At 49.4% G+C, this 20,728-nt stretch overlaps 1 protein-coding gene across 5 annotated transcripts in view; it reads right to left on the minus strand.

Moving 5' to 3' along the window:
• WTIP (WT1 interacting protein) overlaps positions 1 to 20,728 on the minus strand; it is a 63,352-nt gene that overhangs the window by 30,447 nt on the left and 12,177 nt on the right. For 3 of the 5 annotated variants that reach the window (XR_011468851.1, XR_011468850.1, XR_011468852.1), the window contains exons 3-8: positions 15,607 to 15,674; positions 15,393 to 15,455; positions 15,097 to 15,227; positions 13,992 to 14,043; positions 13,242 to 13,310; positions 2,610 to 2,793 (exon numbers count right to left, since the gene is read on the minus strand). Coding sequence is in view for 2 of the 5 variants with exons in the window: in XM_070397865.1 (XP_070253966.1) it covers positions 9,852 to 9,992; positions 13,242 to 13,310; positions 13,992 to 14,043; positions 15,097 to 15,227; positions 15,393 to 15,455; positions 15,607 to 15,674 (524 nt within the window). In the remaining 3 variants the exon portion in view is untranslated. Of the gene's footprint in view, positions 1 to 2,609; positions 2,794 to 8,134; positions 9,993 to 10,087; positions 10,289 to 13,241; positions 13,311 to 13,991; positions 14,044 to 15,096; positions 15,228 to 15,392; positions 15,456 to 15,606; positions 15,675 to 20,728 lie in introns of those variants that run through there. The other 2 variants (XM_070397865.1, XM_070397866.1) reach the window with 2 other exon arrangements.

Genomic DNA, 20,728 nt, shown 5'->3' on the forward strand with positions numbered 1-20,728 from the left:
CATAGGAATGTATATGGAGGGTGGTGAGTAAATACTTCATGGAACTGAACTTTGGACTCTACGTAAAACCAATAGGACAAAGGAATGCACTGTCTAGGGGCATTTAAACATCATTATCTACACAGAAATGCCTAATATATTGAACATTGATTACTTTAGGCCCGTGGTCAGCAAACCGCGGCTCGTGAGCCACATGTGGCTCTTTGGCCCCTTGAGTGTCGCTCTTCCACAATATACCACGTGTGGGCGCCCACGTACAGTGCAATTGAAACTTCGTGGCCCATGCCCAGAAGTCGGTATTTTGTGGAAGAGCCACACTCAAGTGGCCAAAGAGCCGCATGTGGCTCACAAGCCACGGTTTGCCGACCATGGGCTATGCTAAAAAATGAAGAGCAGCTGCCTGGCGTGTCTCAGTGGTTGAGCATCAATCTATGAACTAGAGGGTCACAGTTTGATTTCAGGTTAGGACACATGCCCAGGTTTCAGGCTCAATCCCTAGTAGGGCGCATGTGGAAGTCAGTGAATCAATGATTCTCTCATCATTGATGTTTCTTTCTCTCTCTCCCTCTCCCTTCCTCTCTGAAATCAATAAAAATATATTTTTAAAAAACAGAACGATCTCTGTATATCACTTTGATAAGTTTGTAAAGCATGCTGCCGTGTTTGGGAAGGGAGCTGCTAAAGAAAGATGCCTTCGTTGCCGTTTACAAGACCATTTCCAAAATGTGCTTCTTCGGCCCTTACAGTCAACTTCCACTTAGAAGCCTGTAACACTTACCCGGGGACCCACTGTCACCGAAAGACATTCTCCCCGTGAGTGGAGAGCACACTTAGTCTGTCACATTGGATACTTGGATGTTAAATCTATATCCTAATATTGTCTTAACTGACCATAAAAAGGACAACTGAAAACACAGCATTTGATCACCACGCATACAACACTAGTGCTATTACCACCAAATAAGGCGTTTTGCAGAGAACATCAGGCCTGAGTTCTGTTTGAGCTGTCTCGGGGTTACATGTCATCACTTTCAAAAAGTGAAAGTTTAGACCATTGCACATCCCTGAGAAGGGTGTGGGAGGGAGGGAGGAAGAGACATCTTACATGTTTTCTTAGGATTAAAATTGAACTTGGGCCTAATGGTCATAGTGGCACCTTTGGTACCGCTGGATTAGTGATGTTGTAAATAATGAGTGAAACAAATTTGGAGTCTGGTACGTGAACTCAGGGACCATCTTGTGCAGAGAACACGCTGTCTAGAGGCAGCACGTCACTTTCACGTTCTCTGCTCTCTCATGAGTGGCAGATCCCGGGTAGCACGCCCATCCCCTCCACGCTGAGTGAGAACACACTGCCTGCATCAGTTCTGACAGGCCTCAGAACAGGCGATATGCTTTGAAAAATCACAGCTTCAGTTTCTTTTTCTGTTTGTTTTTAGAAATATTTTCATCTGGAGGAAATCAGACTTGTTAATTACTGGTAGGTGCCTGGGTCCTTTTAGAGAGAACAGTATTGGCAGGAATCATGGTTAAGACACTTGCAGGAGGCTGAGCTGGAAAAACTGGCCTATTCCACTATTTACTAGCTGTGCAACAATGGGCAGTCTGCTTAAAACTGCTAAACCTGAAAACTGCTAGATAGGCTCCTTCCCCCAGCCCATAAAATGGGGGAAATAACAGTATCTACCTGAAGACTTTACTGTGAAGATGACATGGATTAAAATATCACATGAGGCAACTAGTCCTCAGCACACCTTATGGTGGGGGCCGTGGGGGTGGTGGCGGTATCAGTTGTACCGGGTGGAAGCTTGCTGTAGAATCTCAGGAAGCTTCTAGCAGGAAGCTCCCAAATCACTGGGAGGACAGAGGCTGTGGCTCAACCACCTTCATTTCTCATCGCTCCCTTCCTGCCGCCCACTCCCATCCTTGGCCTGACCACATCATTGCTCTTTTCTTTCTCTTTAAAGACTTTTTAAAGAGCAATTGTAGATTCATAGCAGAATTTAGAGAAAGGCACAGGAATTTTCCATACACCCGCTACCCCCACACATGCACAGCCTCCCCCGTTACCAACTTCCCCGGCCAGAGGAGGGCATCTGTCACAGCTGGTACGTCTACACTGACACAGCACTCACCCAAGCCCATAGTTTACATTAGGGCTCATGCTTGGTGTGGCACATCGTGGGTTTGGACAAATGCATAATGACTTGTATCCACCAATAGAGAGTCCTACTGAGTAGCTTCCCTGCCCCAAAGTCCTCTGTGCTCCGCCTATTCAGCCCTCCCACCCCTTAGCCCTTGCTAACCACAGTCCTTTCACTGCCTCCTAGCTTTGCTTTTTCCAGAATATCACATAGTTGGTATGGAGCCTCTCTATTTTATTCCTCCCCTGAGGATATGTTTATTGATTTCAGAGAGAGAGAAACACCGATCAGCTGCCTCCTGTATGCACCCTAATTCGATCGAACCCCAACATTTTTGGTGTGCAAGACAATGCTCCAACAAGCCTCCTGGTCAGGGCAGATATGGAGTCTTTTTAGATTCGCTTCTTTCTATTCGTGACATGCATTTAAAGCTCCTCCAGGTCTTCTCAAGGCTTGATCACTTACCTGATTTAGTGCTGAATAGTATTCCGTTGTCTGGGTGTGCCAGTTTACCCATGCACCTGCGGAAGGGCATCTTTCTGGCTTCTAAGTTTTGGCGATTATGAATAAAGCTGGAAACATCCACAAGCAGGCTTTTATGTAGACGTAAGTTTTCAACTCCTTTGGGTAAATCCCAAGGTGTGGATTGCTGGGTCACATAGGAAGAGTATGTTCAGTTAGCCAGTGGTTCTCAACCTTCCTAATGCCGTGACCCTTTAATACAGTTCCTCATGTTGTGGTGACCCCCAACCATAAAATTATTTTCGTTGCTACTTCATAATTGTAATTTTGCTACTGTTATGAATCGTAATGTAAATATCTGATATGCAGGATGTATTTAGGCTTCCCCTGTGAAAGGGTCGTTTGACCCCCAAAGGGGTCGGGACCCACAGGTTGAGAACCGCTGTTTTACTCTTTCAATGCGGTGGCCAGAGTGCCTTCTCCAACTCGTGCTCTGCCAGCTTTTAAAGGAGGGCTGCCGGGAAGGTGAGGCACAAACACCAGGGCTCCCTTGCCCCTCCCATGGAGCATGCTCAGCTGGTTCTCCGAGTTCCCTTAGGATGAAGGTCCACTGACTCCCGTTGGTAACCATTTAACTAACACGAGCTGCACCAGCTACCTGCCTTTCCTTCCTGTCTCAAGCCCTTACAACTCCACCTGTGTCTCCTTCATCTCCCAGTAAGCTAACTGCCCTTCCACCTGTCAGGGTCTGCTCCTGGTGCCCAAAGCCAGCTAATCCTCAGTGCTCCCTCCTCCCCATCCACACCAGGCACTCTCCAACTCCAGTGGCTGGTGGTTGTTTTGCAAGCTCTACTGGCCTTGGCGGCACAGTCTCCTTCGGCCTGTTCCCCCCTGACTGCCTCACGGACCTATTCACAGGTGCTCCACTGGCTAAGGCCTGGACTTCCACCCTGTTCCCTTTATTACAGCCCTGGAGTGGGGGGGTGGGGGGGAGAGGAGCAGGTGTCAGGCCCAGGGCTGGGAGAGAGAAGCTCCAAGTGCAGTGGGTCAGGGCACAGTGTGCCCCTGGAAGAACATCCACCCCCTCCGAATCCCTGCGATGTCCTGGACCCGCAGCACACGTCTCCCTCTCCTTAGGCCTGCTGCCTGCCTTTTGGGGGGGGGGGGGGGGGGGGGGCGCGGGGTTTAAGCTGCGATTCACTTTGTACCAGAAAACACTTTGTAGACAATTTTAAAGTCCATTTTAAATGTTGGGTTGCATTTCTACTGAGTGGGGGGTTTTTTTGTTTGTTTTAATTAAACCAACATTTACTCAGAAAGCCTCATTCACCAATGCAAATAATGAGACCATCCAGTCCCACCCCAATTTTATGCATTTTTAATTAAGGCTAAAGACAGACTTTACAATATTGAGCAACAAATATTTGAAGAGACACACTTTTTAGGCACTACTGTCCTTAAGCACTAATAGAAGACACACATTATAGTGGGTTTCTCCCTCCCCGAGACCAATGGAAAGAGTATTTTAATCAAACTGTTTTATGTACTCCCCTGCCTTTCATTATGAATCACTCGTCTGCTTTAAGAAGCATCGTTACCTAGCAGAGGCCTTTACACTAGCTGGGGAGACACCAGTCACATGAGAACACATTAGCCTACCTGCATTCATTCGTGCATTAATTTCATAATTGTCTGAACTCCACTTACATGTTGTAGAGATGCATAAAGGTTTTAGAGTAGAAATTTTTAGTTTAGCTGGATCAAATTTTGTTTCTTCCCTGTGTGGCAGAGGGCTCCAGTAATGTCAATCTCCCACCTTTATGAGTTTACTAAATAGTTAAGAAAACATGACAAACATGTAAAGCGACATATTAACACAAAGAGGCAGAGATTCTGTCTCAAGGGAGAGACACAGACAAGGAAGGGAGGACACAGCTCAGGAATGTGGCAACCCCGGGGCACAGGCCAGGCACAGGGCCCGCCTGAAGAGGCCTGGGAATCCATTAGCACCAGCAGCTCGGGTAACAGATGCAGTCTCCCAAACAACTTGGGACTGAAGGAAGGTGAGCAAGCATCAAGCTGGTGACACACATCTCCTGACCGCAAACCCGCCCTGTGTCCACAAGGCTGGCCGTGGACAGGGCACTGATGCCCAGGCACTGTCACAAAGGACTGAATGAGCCTGCTGTATCAAGCAGGTGCCCACAACAGGTGTGTGGCAGGTAACTTCAGGGAGATAAGGTGGAGGTTGTACAGTCATATAATCAGTCATATAATCAGTAGGAAAATCAGGTATGTGTGGCATGGGCAGCTGCATCTGCCCAGCGGACATAAGGACAGTGTGAGAAGACAGGACAGGCCCTAGCTGGTTTGGCTCAGTGGATAGAGCGTGGCCTGCGGACTGAAGGCTCCCAGGTTCGATTCCGGTCAGGGGCACATGCCCAGGTTGCAGGCTCAATCTCCAGAAGGGGGCGTGCAGGAGGCAGCCTATCAGTGATTCTCTCTCATCATTGATATTTCTCTCTCTCTCCCTCTCCCTTTCTGAAATCAATAAAAATATATTTAAAAAAATAAAAAGAAGAAGAAGACAGGACAGGGGCGCAGCTGGGCACAGACTGGGAGCACTTCCGCCCAAAGTCCCAGATGTTTCACGGCCCCCGTGAGGTAGGGACGACCCCGGTGAGGTTGAAACGGCCCTGGTGAGGCTCAGACGGCCCTGGTGAGGTTGAGACTGCTCCAGTGAGGCTGGGACAAATAAAGGGGACCAGTATGGACTGATGAACAGGTGTAGATACAGAAGCAGAGCAACATTGAACAGAATGTTAAACTACAATGGGGAGCCTGGGGAGGGTTGGGGGGGGGATTAAGAGACCAACTGAAGGACCTATATGCATGCATATAAGATTAACCAATGGACACAAGACACGGGACGGGGGGGGCGGGGGGTAGGGGCCGAGGGAATGTCATGGGGGGGAAAAAGGAGACATATGTAACACTCTTTGTAATACTTTAAGAAATAAAAATTATTATTAAAAAAAAAAAAAAAAAAAAAAAAAAAAAAACAAAGTCCCAGATGTTTCAGAGCCATAGTCCCCAGCCCAGGAGGCCCGCAGAGGCCTGGTGTCCTTGGGAGCCTCCCAGGCCCTCTCTGCTCCCCAGATAACCCTCCTTATAGGACAGAAAAGGATACACCTGGACCCCCCACACACACCCCAGGCTTAGGAAGGACAGCCCAACAGTGCCCTCAGGGACAGAGAAGGAAGACAGAGGGGAGAAGGTACCTTGTGCTCCAGCTGTGGGTGTTTCCCTTGGGTTCTCCAAGATCACAGACACATCCTGGCTCTCTGTCTCCAGGAACCAGGGACCTGGTGGGTGCCTGCTGCCCCGACTGCTCCTGCTACCCCAGGACACAGTGCCACACACACTTCCTCCCAGGACGGCTCAGGAAGACCTTCCCACCTCCACCCCAGGCCATACGGCCCCTCCCATCTCTGAGCCCCTCACCCAGGCCTGCTCTGAGCAGTCACCCAGTCGCCAGAGCACACACCCTCTCCCAGCCAGGCACCCACCACACACTCAAGGCCCACACGGACCCAATGCCCACACACCATGCAGGTCCTTCAGAGCTGCAGGGGGGGAAGCCACCTGTGACTTGGGCCCTTCGCCCACTCCCAGACGTAAGCTGGGTCCCAGCCCTCCCGGTGGCCCCCACAGGCTGAGCCTACTCCTATCCTGCAGCCCTCGCCCCTCTCAGGGACCATCTGCTAAACAGAAGTGCGCAGAGCTGGAGACCAACCTCAGGGATGGGGGGTGGTAGGAGATGGTGGTGAGCAAAGCCACACACATCACCATGCTCATCCCGACGCCACCAGGACTGGCCCACTGACATGGAGTCATTCTTTGGCCCACATTGCTCTCCAGATCTTTGCTGCTGTGGATTCCCATGCCAGGCCCCTCCCAGGTCCCATAAATCACGGCCCCAACTGCCCAGCCCCTTCTGGCTCCCTCCCAAGCAAGACCCTCAAGTTTACCTGCAGATCAACAAGCTCTCATCTGTGTCTCCTGACCAAAGAGGGGCAGGAAGCACTGACCATCCCCTCCTGCCCTAGGACCATGAGGGCACCCCAGACCTAAAACCCACCAGAACCTTCCAAAAGCCCACCATCCCAACCCAACGTCACACACACACACACACACACACACACACACACACACACACACTGGATCTAGCATTCAAAGGTCTTGCCTCAATGCATGAATACTGAACTGAGGACCTAGCACAAAGGCACACCCGTATGGGTACTGCCTGGGCCACACATGGGCACACTTGGTGCAGTGTGTGTAGAACTTAAGTAAACCCTGATTTTGGGGCTTTTATGTCTCACCCTTGGCTCCTTTACTGGGCAACTCAGGCTGCACTTGGACTTGCTGACCAATGGTGGGTGTCCTAAGTCTGGACCCTAAAAGCCAGAGCAGGGTCTGCTTGGGCTATGGTACCAACCATGTACCAGGCACTGTGGAGACCCAGACAGACCCGGGCCTGGGGGGCACACCATCTTGTGAGGAGATAGAGGTCTAGAAAGAACTTTCGTTCTGATACATGAAAGCACAGCGGTGATCACAGGCAGGCACAAGTGTCACCAGGTACTGACGTCAGGGGAGAGATCCCAGGGGCAGGTGCATTGGCACCAGGGTTGGAGGGTCATGGGCAATCTGGCTTGGAGTCTCATTCTCACACTGCTTCCTCAGTCTCAACTCCTGAAAATGGACTAGAAGAGCTTAGCCAGTGTAGCTCAGTGGTTGAGTATCAACCTATGAACCAGGAGGTCATGGTTTGATTCCTGATCAGGGTACATCCCAGGTTGCAAGCTTAATCCCCAGTAGGGGGAATACAGGAGACAACCGATTGATAATGCTCTCATCACTGATGTTTCTCTCTGTCCCTCTCCCATCCTCTCTGAAATAAAAATATAGTTTTTTTAAATGGACTAGAATATGCTACTTTTGGAAAATGAGCTTGGAGAGCAGGAGTCCAAAATTCTGGGTGTTTGGTGTAATAACTGGGAGTCTGGCTTATTTGTGTAACTGGGGTCGGAAGGACTGGACGAGGAATTAAAGTATTGGGCGGGGAGTGGACTAGGCAGAGGGAACTGCATGTGAAAGGCTCTGTGGTCAGAGGGATAGTGGCAGTCAGCAGTCCTGACAGAGCAATTCAGGCCCTGGAGTGCAGACAGCGCAAAGGTGGCCAGAGATGTGCCCACTCCCCAGGGCCATGCATTCCCTTGCCTCTGACTTTTAGCAAAGTATGGCACTTGAACCCAGTCCAGCTGGGTGTGGAAGCAGGGTAACCCGCACGGAGCAGGCGTGGAACTGGACGATCCGAGGCCCCCTCCACAGCAGACACAGAGGAAGAGAAAAGAGAAGGGCTGTTACCAACAAGGAGAAACCAAGGGCAAAGCAGCTTTGACATCAGAAGCAAGAGGGCAATCAGAAGAAAGCTTTGCGATCATTGGCTAGAAAGCAAAGCAGCCCGGCTTAGAAAGAAGAGAAAGCCAGAAATGGGCTCCCGTTCCTGGAATTTACTCTCACCTGCCCTGTTGGGATCACCTCCTTCAAGAAACCACCCTGATCCCGTTGAAGTCCCCTTCTCCAGACACTTTCCCCATCTCAGAACCACCTCTGCGTTGAAACACTCCCTTCCTCAGCAAACTCCTCGGGTACTTGCTTCCTCAGCCCACCAGGGGGCCTCCCAGCCCCAGGCTTCAGCCCAGCGGGACACCCCTGGCTGCCACTTCCCCTCCCATTCTCCCCACGGACACTCCCACAACCTCCGGTTCGTGCTGCCTGGCTCCCCCAGATGAGTGGTCCTACCAGCAGAGACCCACTCTAACACTGAAGGAAAGGGAGGGCAAGTGCAGGAGCCAAGAGAAGGTTCAGGTTCCCACAGGAACAAAGGGACTGAAGTCACAATTTTCCGTGAAAAAGGGGGTAGGGGAGGCCAGGGGATTGTCAAGGGTGGGGGGAAAAAAAGGACACATATGTAATACCCTTTGTAATACTTTAAGCAATAAAAAAATTTTTTAAAAAAATTTTCCGTGAAAAGCACTGTGATTTATCATGACGAGGGCACCTGCCCCTGGGGCCAGCCACAGGGAACTCCAGCACAAGCCATCAGTGGGCTTCCCGGCTTCCCAATGCTGACCTGTCTTTCAAAGAAAAAAATGTGATCTACATTTCTTCAAAACACATTAGGGTTACCACTCCTAAGACATTGACAGACACACCCCCCAACTATTCTAATGTCTAAAAGGCAGACACATATATTGAGATTTTAGAGCCATTTATACAAAAATAGTTAAACTACAATGCTTTTACCCTGAAAATATGACATACAAGTGGACATTTGCTTCTTGTAACTTTCCTAAAAATAACAACGGTGGGCCAAGTTTTAGAAGAAAACTATATTCTTTTAAAGAAAATGAAAACATTCTCAATGGAAAAACTTAATTTAAGTCAAATCACATGCGTTGGTCCTGGAGCCCCATCCAGTGCTTTCCTGCAGCGGCACTCTCCCGCGGGCAGGGCTGGGATTCGCGTGGTTCCTTTCCGAAGCTAAAAGATGGGGTGGGGAGAGTCCCAAGCCAGGAGCTAGGGATGGGAGCCCCGGGTGGGATTGTGGCTGAAAACACCCACTGGAATCCAAGTGGCCAAATCCCAGTGACCACAGTGGCCAAAGGCAGGGCTCCTTTGCAGGCCCCACACCGTCCTGTGACCCCACCCAAACAAGGCACATACTGGTGGGCAAGCCGCTTATGAGACACACAAATATGTGCGCCCTTAGGCCAAACACCGCCTGCTCCCAGCGCTCTGCAACGGGGTCCCTGGCCCATTCTGAACAGGAAATTGGCTCCATCCAGGCGGTCTGGGAGCCTGCCCCTCCTTGATAGGGTGGGGTGGGAATGGGGTGGGGGGAGGTGGGCAGAGCCTGAAGGAGGGAAGCAGCTGGAGAAGGCACAGACGGTGAATAAATAGAAGTAGCTTCGCCGTGGGGCCGGCCCCTCGGACAGCAGCTTGGTGGCAATTGGCAGGGTGGGCGTTGGAGGAGGGGTGGCTGCGCCACCCTGACGCAGAGCTCCGCCCAACCTGGGTCACCCATCCCACCTGCCCTCATACACACACACACACACACACACACACACACACACACACACACACACGGCCCCAGGGTCGGGCTCCTGCTCCAGCTCAGAGCTCCGTGACATGCACAGCAGGTGAGGGCAGTGGCCCAGGCCGGAGGCGCCTGAGGTGGCAGCGGCGGCACAGCAGGTGGCCCTCCAGCGGGTAGCAGCGGCGTCCATCCTCCCCGCTCAGCTGAAGCCCGCAGTCCTAGGGAAGAACACAGCCCCACCCCAGGGTGAGTAGACAGGGGGGCCATACTGGCACCTCAGGGTAATGGGATGAGGGGCAGATTGGCAGGGCTCTGTCAAACTTCCAGCGGACTCTGGCTTTTATTCTTAAGGTGGGGGATCAGGAGCCCAGTGTGGGACACACAGAACTGGGAGCCTCTTGAAGGAGGACACAGTGGAGTCTCAAGAGAGGGCTGGACAGTAAACGGGGGCTCGGGCATAAAAATGAGATTGATCTTCACAAAACAGATTACATCTCCCCAGGAGCACAGAAAACTAGAAAAGAGAAGAGGGCAAACGGCTTGAGCCACGAAGGCTCCAATATAGAGAAGAGCGAGCCCTGGCCGGTGTGGCTCAGTTGGTTGAGCATCTCCCAGGCACCGAAAGGTCGCCAGTTCAATTCCGGGCAGGGTGCGTGCCCAGGTTACAGGCTCAATCCCTAGTCAGGGGTGCATGCAGGAGGCAGCCGATTGATGTTTCTCTCTCACACAGATGTTTCTCTTTCTCCCTTCCTCTCTCTGTAAAATCTATTTATTGTTTTATTTTTAAAATATATTTTTATTGATTTCAGAGAGGAAGAGAGGGAGAGACAGAAACATCGATGATGAGAGAGAATCACTGATCGGCTGCCTCCTGCATGGCCCACACTGAGGATCAAGCCTGCAACCCGGGCATGTACCCTGACCACGAATGAAACCGTGACCTCCTAGTTCATAGGTTGACACTCTATCACTGAGCCATGCCAGCTGAGCTCTCTAAAATCAATTTAGAAAGAAATAAAAAGAAAAAGAGATTTGAGGGGAAAACAAAAGGGAAGAAAACCAAAAATGAATGGTCCTAAGGCCACTGTGACAAGTCAAGAAGGGACTAGTCAGCATGTAGAGAGCTGCTGAGAAGTCAGGGCAGTGACAACTGAGAAGTGTCTCCTGGATCCTAACACGGGGGGGGGGGGGGGGAGGGGGGGGCCACTGGTGATCAAATGCCTGGGCCAGTGGCCTTAAGAGATAATGGAAGAGAAAAACTGGTGATATCAAGTAAACAAGTTCGGCTTTAAGTCCTTCATCTTACCATTTTATCTCTGTGCTAATTTTGTTTGTTTAACAAGTTATGTGATTGGTATGTGACCTCTGTAAAAAAAATGGCAGGAAGTGTGAGGGGCAGCCATGGAGGCTGTCAGAGACAGTGGGACACCGGGCAAGACCAAGTGGACTTTTTCCTTCCTTTTGCCTCCTACCTCAAGGAGGCGCCTTTGGTCACTCTCACTGCATCCAGAGCTGAACTCCTGCCTCGAACATTTGACACTTGTTACCCAAAGGCCCTGAGACCAACACCTGCCCTGCCCCACAGAAGTAATGGAGCTGGAGGACTGCGATGGAGCCTCACGTTCCAAACCACGCATGTTTCAAGTGTCCTCCCTCCCCCCACCGGTCCTGACATAGCCCCCTGATGGGTCCTGCTACTGATTAACACACCAGAAAGGGGAGGAGAAAGGGGGCCTAGAGACCCTAGCTCCCATCTACAGGTCTCACAATCCTGAGGATCTGAGTGTGGACCACCCACAGCTTGGCTTGCTCCTCACCCTAGGGATTGTGCTTAGGGATCCCAAGGGACACCACCATATCCAGGACTGCAGAGGGGGATCCATGCCCCTCTTCTGACCATGATCCTCCTTTCCTGTTCCCCACTCAGGATTCCTGTTCCCACTGGACCACTTGCCCCCACCAGGACAACCTGGTTCCAAATGGACCTTTGATGACTGAAGATTTCTCCCTCACGCTCCCTCCGGCTCTTCCCGGGGCTCTGAAACCCAACTGCTCCTCCAGGTTTTCTCCTACCTCCTCATTCACTCACTCTTGGCCTCCCCATGTAGCTGCTTTGCCTCCATGCATCTCCCAAACATGGCTGCTCTTTGGCCCTTCACGAGCCCCGCTCCTTCCTGGAGCCCTCGGTTCCTCCCCTGGCTTCAGCAGCCATCTGTAGGCCCAGGATGGGGCTGATGCTTCAGGCCATGATAGGGACAAGGACTGGACTCCCCATCCTACTTTTAATAATGAAAAGCCAGGCAAAATACATGCAAAATGGATTCTCAGACCCTAGGCCACAGGTAAGGCAGGTCGGTGATCTCCAAGAGAAGGGAACTACTTCTCCAGGCTGCCCAGAGAGTCCTCTAGTCCCCTTGGCTGAGGACTCCGAAGCCGAGGTGTCTGGTAACCACAGGGCAGAGCACCAGAGAGGAAAGGGCTGTCTACGCCATGACTCCCAGATTCCTGTGCCTGTAGTCAGAGGCTTTGAACTCCAGCACATCTACCTGCTGCCTGCACATCTCTATCCAGGTGTCTCCAGCTGCCAAAAATAAGAGCATCTTATCCCCTCCCCCTCTCACCTTCCTGGGGTCCTAATGGACACCTCCCAACCCCGAAACTCCCACATCCAATCACTGACCAATTCCAGTCCTTTCTACTGCCTAACCATCACTCAGCTCAATTTACTTCCCTGAACCCAGGACCACACCCCTGACTCCACCAGCCTCTTCAGAGAAGCCCAGCCCCCTGTCCCTCTTCCTCCCTTCATTCTCTGCATGGTGCTGAGTGCCCTTTCTAAAACCCAAAAGCCATCCTGTCACCTTTTTAAAAAAATTTTATTGATTAAGTTATTACATATGTGCTGTCACCCTTTTTGATCATTCTCCATTGCCCAGGTAAGTCCACACTTCTTAGCTCACGTGGCCTTTTGTCCCCAGCTCCTGCCAACTTCTCTAGTGACACAAACAACACACCCATCTTCACACCTAAGCACATTCTGCTTCGACTGCCTGAAAATGCCTTCTCACTGCCTCCTTGGCTCTTATTCACCTTTCAAACCCTCCAGAAATCTTTCCCTCCAAGACCTCCTACGCACTACAAAAACTCCCCTTGTTAACAATGATGACCTGTAGATACTGCCTGAATGCCTGTCTCTCCCATGGGAGTAGGAACTATATTCTATGTGATCCACAACACCCTACACACTTTAAATTGTTAGTAAATATTTGATTGAATAGGAAACAGGCTGAGAGAGAACATGTCTTGTGGACAGGGCTCACTGGGGGTGGGGGTGTGGGGTGGGAAGACAGGTAGAATGGGTAAGAAACATAAAAGAGGAGGTGGGCTTGCACAACACCTAGAGAGAAGGAAACCTGTGTGAAGGGGAACTGCCCCAGCCTCCAGCCTTCCGGGAGGGCCAGGCTCACCTCACAGTGATAACATTCCACGTGGTAGTCTCTATCCATGGACACCACACGGATAGTTGTCTCACAACCCTGGAGGAAGAAATGGGGTTCACACACAATAAGCAAGCTGGGGTTTGAGGTGAATTGTGCACGGGGCCCATGCCTACACCGTGTGCTTTGTCATGGTAGATGTGCATTCGTGCCTGTGTGACAATGACTCAGTAAGAATGGGCATCAGTAGGTGCACATGAATGGATGTGCATGTGCCAAAAGCATGCACACGTATCCATGAGAGCCATCACGTGGGTGTGAACGTGCAGGTACATATTCTCTTCAGTTCTTTGGAGTCAGGAGACCACTGCCAGTCCTGCTTCCCCAGCTTGGGACAGAACCAGCATGTGTGGAAGACCCAATGCCTGGGAGAGCTGCACTACCCCAGGGTATCTCCTGCACAGGCTGCCCCGTCTCATCTCATCTGCTCCCCCGCCACCTCTACCTGCAGAGGTAAGAGACCCAAGGGACAGTCTTTCCTTCATCGATGGGCAATGGAGCTGAACACGGCCAAGCAGCAGGGGCCACCATTTCCCTCTAACTCACGCAGGGACAATGCACTCCGCACAATGGGCACATACCCATCCCTCGGCCCTGAGGGGCACGGGCAGGAGCATCTGCTCATCCCTCCCACAGGGGCCCAAGACCTGGGGAGGACGCGGGTGGGACCTGCCCCTGCTGGGCCAGGCACCTGATCATCTCCTGGTGGGTGGTTCCTACCTGTGCAGGGAGAATAGGACGAGCACAGGAGGCACATTTTGGTGCAAAAGCCCTGGAAAATAAAGGAAACCAGAAGTGACCCGCTGAGTGACCACAGGCCAAGGGCACAGGGCAGGCCTGCCCACAGCAGCCCCATGACCTTTGCCCAAGCGTCAGTCCCCGGTCCTTATGTGGACACATAGGGTGGGAGCAGCTTCTGCCATGCCTTCTTGGCACTGGCCTTTTATCTGACTCCCCAATACCCCTCCATTCCATCACCTCTTCCAGGATGGCTTCAGGTTCCACTCAGCACTCTCTCTCGTGCTTCCGAAAGATCCCTGCCCCCTAACTTCCAGGTATGGGCTGCCCTCTAGCTGAGATGCCTGCAAAAAGCTGGCTCCACGCTGAGTAACAGGACCTATGCCAGGTACCAACCCCAGGCATGGCAGCAACACAGGCCCACAGCTCCGAGGGCTAAGCCTGGAGTCACAGCAAGGAGAATGGATTGGCTGCTCGCATGAGTACCCGACAGGAAGGAAAAAGAATGTGTGGAGATCCCAACCTCCATCTCATATAAAAGAGGCCTGGCCTGGGGACAGACAGATAGAAGCCAGGTGTGGCTGTAAGGAGAGTCCTTAGCACTAGGAGAAGAGGAGCATGCAGGCACAGGTGGGGAGAGGAAAGACATGGCTGGTGGCTGAACCATCAAGAAATCTGGCAGAGATCTGTGCCCTGACCCAACCACAAGGGGAGGCTGGAAGCGAAAAGGTCATGAAGGAAGAACAAGCCCTAGCCGAGTGCTCAGTGGTTAGAGCATCAACCCTCAAACTGAAGGGTCGCAGGCTTGATTCCAGTCAAGGGCAGGTATCTCGGTTGCAGGCTCAATCCTCGGCCCTGGTAGGGGCATGTGCGCGAGGTAACCAACCGATGTCTCTCTCTCTCTCCCTCCCTCCCTCGGTCCCTTCCACTCTCTCTAAAAAAAAAAAATCAACGGAAAAATATCCTCGATTAACAAAACAAACAACAAAAAAGAATGGAGAACACAGACAGGCGGGCCAGGAAAATGTTTCCAGGGAAGGCAGAAGAAACATGGGAATCACACCTGCTCCACACGCCGGCTACTCACGTATGATAGTCCCTGACACAGTAGATGTTGTTCTCCACGTCCACAGTGAAGGGCACCCCGTCCAGGCACTCATTGCACACAGAGCACCGGAAGCAGCCTGGGTGATAGGACTTCCCAAGGGCCTGGAGGATCTGGGGGTGGGAGGCACTGAAGGGTCAGTGCAGGTGGAAGGCTCAGCACAGCCCCCGGAATAGGCTCTGGCTCTGAGCCCCTGGCAGGTCTGCAACAGGTGAAAAGGGCGGGGTCCTAAGTTTGCCCAAGACAGAGGAGCTCCAGGGGCTGGGGGAGGCTCTCACCATCTCCATGATGAGGTGTCCACACACGCTACACTTGTCAGCCGTTTGCTGGAACCCGGAGTACTATCAAGGGACAAAGGACCCAGGAGGTCACGTGACAAAGGGGCACTCTGCCCAGCCAGCACCTGCCTCCTGGCCTCAGGTCCCCATGGGAATCAGGAGGGTCCCTGCCCTGCTCCACCCAGGGGCCAGCCAGTGCACAGCTTTGACTCACCAGGAAGTCCTCCTGGCAGTACACTTTCTCGCCCACATTGTAGAACGCCTTCCCACGAAGCCGTCTCCCTGCAAGGATGAGGGTGGAGAAAGGGGTTCCTGGGCCGCTGGAAACCAGGGATGGGGTCCCTGCTGCCATTTCTCAGCCCCTCCTCCAATAGACAAGAAGCGGATTACGGACAAATTTTAAGTTTTCCCTTTAATGTGATGTTTTTATCATTATACTAATTAAGTTTATTTTTCTTTTTTCTTTTTTAAAAAATATATTTATTGATTTTTTACAGAGAGAAAGGGAGAGAGATAGAGAGTTAGAAACATCGATGAGAGAGAAACACCGATCAGCTGCCTCCTGCACATCTCCCACTGGGGATATGCCCGCAACCAAGGCACATATGCCCCTGACCGGAATCGAACCTGGAACCCTTCAGTCCGCAGGCTGACGCTCTATCCACTGAGCCAAACTGGTTTTGGCTTAAGTTTATTTTTCAATTACAGTTGGCATGCATTATATTAGCTTCAGGTGATTAGCTTCAGCACAGTGATTAGACATTTATATAACTTACAAAGTGATCACCCCAATAAGTCTGATACCCTCTGACACCACACAGTTATTACAGTATCACCGACCATATTCCCTATGCCGTGCTTTACATCCTCGTGATTATTTTATAACCACCAATATCACTTAATTCTTTCACCTTTCACCCAGCCCCCCAAACTCCCTTCCATCTGGCAACCATCAGTCTGTTCTCTGTGTCTAGGACTGTTTGTTTTGTTTGTTGATTTATCTGTAATATTCCACATACAAGTGAAATCATACGATATTTGTCTTTCTCTGTCAAATTGATTTCACTTAGCATAATACCCTCTAGATCAGTGGTTCCCAAACTTACTTGGCCTACCGCCCCCTTTCCAGAAAAAATATTACTCAGTGCCCCCTGGAAATTATTTTTTTTTTAAATTTTAATAGCAATTAAACAGAAAGATATATGTATTAATGTTTCTACCTTTTTTTGTAAAATATAGTAAAGGAAGGTGTAAATTAGAAACATTGAAGTTTGAAATTATGAAACTATTTATTGAACTCAGAATAGAAAGGTAATACAAAAAAAGTTAAAACAAATGCACCTGTGGCCATCACCGCCCTCCTGGATCGCTGCAGTGCCCACCAAGGGGCGGCAGCGCCCACTTTGGGAATTACTGCTTTAGATCCACCCATGTTGTTGCAAATGGTAAGACTTCATTCTTTCTATGGTTAAGTAATATTTCATTATATATTATATGCACCACAGCTTTTTTATCCACTTGTTTATTGATGGGCACTTTGGCTGCTTCCGTATTTTGGCTGTAAATAATGTAATAAACACAGGGAAGCATTTATCTTTCTGAATTCCTGTTTTTGAATTTCTTTGGATAAAGAACCACAAGTGGAATTGCTAGGTCATATGGTTGTTTTCATGTTTTACTGTTTTCCCCACAGTGGCTGCACCAATTTAGAATCCCAACAGTGCACAAGGGTTCCCCTTTCTCCACATCGTCTCCAACACTTGTTGTTTGTTGATTTATTGATGACAGCCTTTCTGACAGGTGATAGCTCACTGTGGTTTCAACTGGCATTTCCCTGATGATTAGTGCCGTTGAGCATCTTTTCATATAGTAATTAATATTTTTTAGGACACAAAGTTTTAGTTTGTTGGGGAGGGAAGGGACACCACACTTCTACTCAATTAGGAGAAACCTTTTTATCAGTACACAGGTCTTTTTTTATATGTACTCATCATGCCATGAATTCATAGGGAAGGGTTCCAGCAGCTCAGCTACTTTCCATTGGTTCTCACTGTGCTCTGGGTGGAGCAGGCTGGCGCTTCAGGTGAACCAGGTACCTTTCTCTCTGGCTTCCTTCTTTTTCTGATCACTTTCCCTCACACGTTTCAGGAAGCTATCACGGATCTTGGAGAGCTTAATATGCTCAATACGAACATTCTCTTGGCAAGAATTTTGCCTTTAACTTGTTTGTTCGCAAAAATGCCCACCGCATGCTGGGTGACACTGTAGACTCTTCCAGTTTTGCTATGGTAACATTCGTGGGCATTCCTTTTTGAACAGGGCCCATTCCCTTGATGTCCACAATATCACCTTCTTGTAGGTGCACATGTAGGTGGTCAAAGGAACAACTCCAAGTTTCCTAAAAGGCCTAGAGAACCTATAGCGGGTGCCTCTCCTCTTTCCTTTGTGTTAGTCATTTTAGTGAATTATTGGGAGATGGCAGTTCTGACCGAAAAGCTAATTAATATATTTTTTTTAAATATATTTTATTGATTTTTTACAGAGAGGAAGGGAGAGAGATAGATAGAAACATCGATGGGAGAGAAACATCTACCAGCTGCCTCCTGCACATCTCCCACGGGGGATGTGCCCGCAACCCAGGTACATGCCCTTGACCGGAATCGAACCCGGGACCTTTCAATCCGCAGGCCGACGCTCTATCCACTGAGCCAAACCGGTCCTGGCTAATTAATATTTTTTAATTAAATAGAACATGTTAACACAACTATTGTAAGAGGTTGTCAAAGTAAATAGTGGAAGAACTTGTTTCAAATGTAAACTGATGTTCTAATTTTTTTTAAATCACATTCATTTCAGTTAAACTGAGAACACTTTTCAGAATGACTTTCCTTATTTCATGAACATCACAAGTACAATTCTCACCAGGTGAAATAGCCTAATATGAAAGAGGCGTCCTTGTCAAGAGCCCCAGCAGCTATGAGAGGCACCCCCATGAGACGGGAGACAGCCCAGGCCTAACTGGGGACAAGAGGGCTCCTCCGGCACCAGGACGGCACCGTGAAAGCGCACAGCCGACAGCAGACATGAGGTGATACAGTAAACGCACTAGCCCTCCGCGGTGCAGTAAGACATGTAAATAAACTTAAAAATTGGGAAGAAAAAGTAAGGCTATTTTTAAACACAGATGATATTATGTTATGGAGAAATTCATAAGGAATTTACAAAAAAAAAAATCTCCCTAGAACTAATATGTGAGTTGATCAAGGTTGTAGGATAGGTGGTCAGCATGTGAAAACCAAATATATTTTTATATTCTAGCAACAAATGATTGGAAATGAACATAATTTTTAAAATTACACTTATAACAGTAACCAAAAAAATCCATAAATACTAAAGGATAAATTTAATGAAAGACATGTCTGACCTTACTCTGAAAAACTAAACTTTGCTGAGAGAAACTGTAAAAGACCTACATAAACAGAGAGGTATGCCACTGCTGGAAGGCGGCGCTCCACTGGGTCGCTCTCATTTCTGCACATCTTACGAACAGAGCTTCAGATTTCATTCTGGATTACCTTTTCCTTCTTTTTTGTTTTCTCTTAATCCTCACCTGAGGATATTTTTCCCATTGATTTTCAGAGAGCATGGAAGGGCCCTAACTGGTTTGGCTCAGTGAATAGAGTGTAGGCCTGCGGACTGAAAGGTCCCTGGTTCAATTCCCAGTCAAGGGCACATGCCTGGTTGCAGGCTCGATCCCCAGTAGGGGGTGTGCAGGAGGCAGCCAATCAATGATTTTTTCTCATTATTGATGTTTCTCTCTCTCCCTTCCTCTCTGAAATCAATTTTTTTAAAAAAATTTTAATATATTTTATTGATTTTTATAGGGATAGAGAATTAGAAACATCGATGAGAGAGAATCATCAATCAGCTGCCTCCAGCACACCCCCTACTGGGGATGTGCCCGTAACCAAGGTACATGCCCTTGACTGAAATCAAACCCGGACCCTTCAGTCCGCAGGCCGACGCTCTAGCCACTGAGCCAAACCGTCTAGGGCTAAAAAATTTTTTAATGACACAAAAATATACACAGCAAACAACCCCAGTATAATAAACAGAGTGTGGAAAAAATAAAAATAAAAATAAAATAAATAAAAAATAAATAAACAGAGTGTGGAAGGGAAGAATAGAGGGAGGGAGGGAGGCAGGCAGACACATCAATTGGTTGCCTCCTGAACATACCCCAACCAAGGCTGGGGATCGAACCTGCAACCCAGGTACGTGGCCTTCACCGGGAATGGAACCCGAGACCCTTCGGTGTGAGGGCCACCGCTCTAACCACTTAGCGACACCAGCCAGGGCAGGGATTATCTTTCCAAGGACATCTGTGGAGCAAGCTGTTTAGAAGACAGAGGTAGCATCTTCCTCTGAAGCAGAGGGCAGGTCTGTTCGCTGTCCAGAGTAATAAAGATGCCTTCCTCCAGGACAAGGGGCAGATAGCTTTGCTGGCAGCCCATTGTAAAATACTGGGGTTCCCTAAGCTCAGGGTTCCTCGGACCTGACTCAGGCCCACAGCATCCATCAAGGCCACTCCATGTGACCCCTGTGGGACTCAGGAGGGCAAACATGATGTGAATGTTGGTGACGTGCGTGCAGCTTGCGGTGCTGAGAGTCTGCCCAGGCAGCTCATGTCTTCAGTCAGCATCCGTGAACCGGTGGCAGGCTGACTGGTCAGCTTGCAAGTAGGAAAAAATCTCACTCAGACTCTGCACAGCCCCTGACAACCATCTTCATGGCTTCAAATGTTGATATCAGCTCTCCCCAAATTGATCTATACATTCAAATGCTTTTCTTTCAAGAATAGCTAAAAGTTATTTAAAACCAGTAAAATACATATTAAGACAAAACCTCAAGAAACAAAAGCTTAGCATTTATACAAAAAATAAACACTAGCCCTAACCAGTTTGGGTCGGTAGATAAAGCGTCGGCCTGTGGACTGAAGGGTCCCGGGTTCGATTCTGGTCAAGGGCATGTACCTTGGTTGCGGGCACATCCCCAGTAGGGGGCGTGCAGGAGGCACCTGATCGATGTTTCTCATCGATGTTTCTAACTCTCTATCCCTCTCCCTTCCTCTCTGTAAAAAATCAATAAAATATATTTTAAAAAATAACAATAAAAATATAAACACTAGTTTGATAAAATATAGAAAAATAAATTATTATGCAACTTAGGATTTGAAATCATTTAACTGAAAATGGATATGCGCCTTTTGTTTCTCAATTTTGCCCAAACAAAATGCCAGCACTCATTTTTGTGTGTGTGTGGAAAATGACCTGCCA

Source organism: Myotis yumanensis, unplaced genomic scaffold (genome assembly GCF_028538775.1).
Source record: "Myotis yumanensis isolate MYYU_CA2020_CCGP unplaced genomic scaffold, mMyoYum1.0.hap1 SCAF_18, whole genome shotgun sequence".
Taxonomy (NCBI): Eukaryota; Metazoa; Chordata; class Mammalia; order Chiroptera; family Vespertilionidae; genus Myotis; species Myotis yumanensis.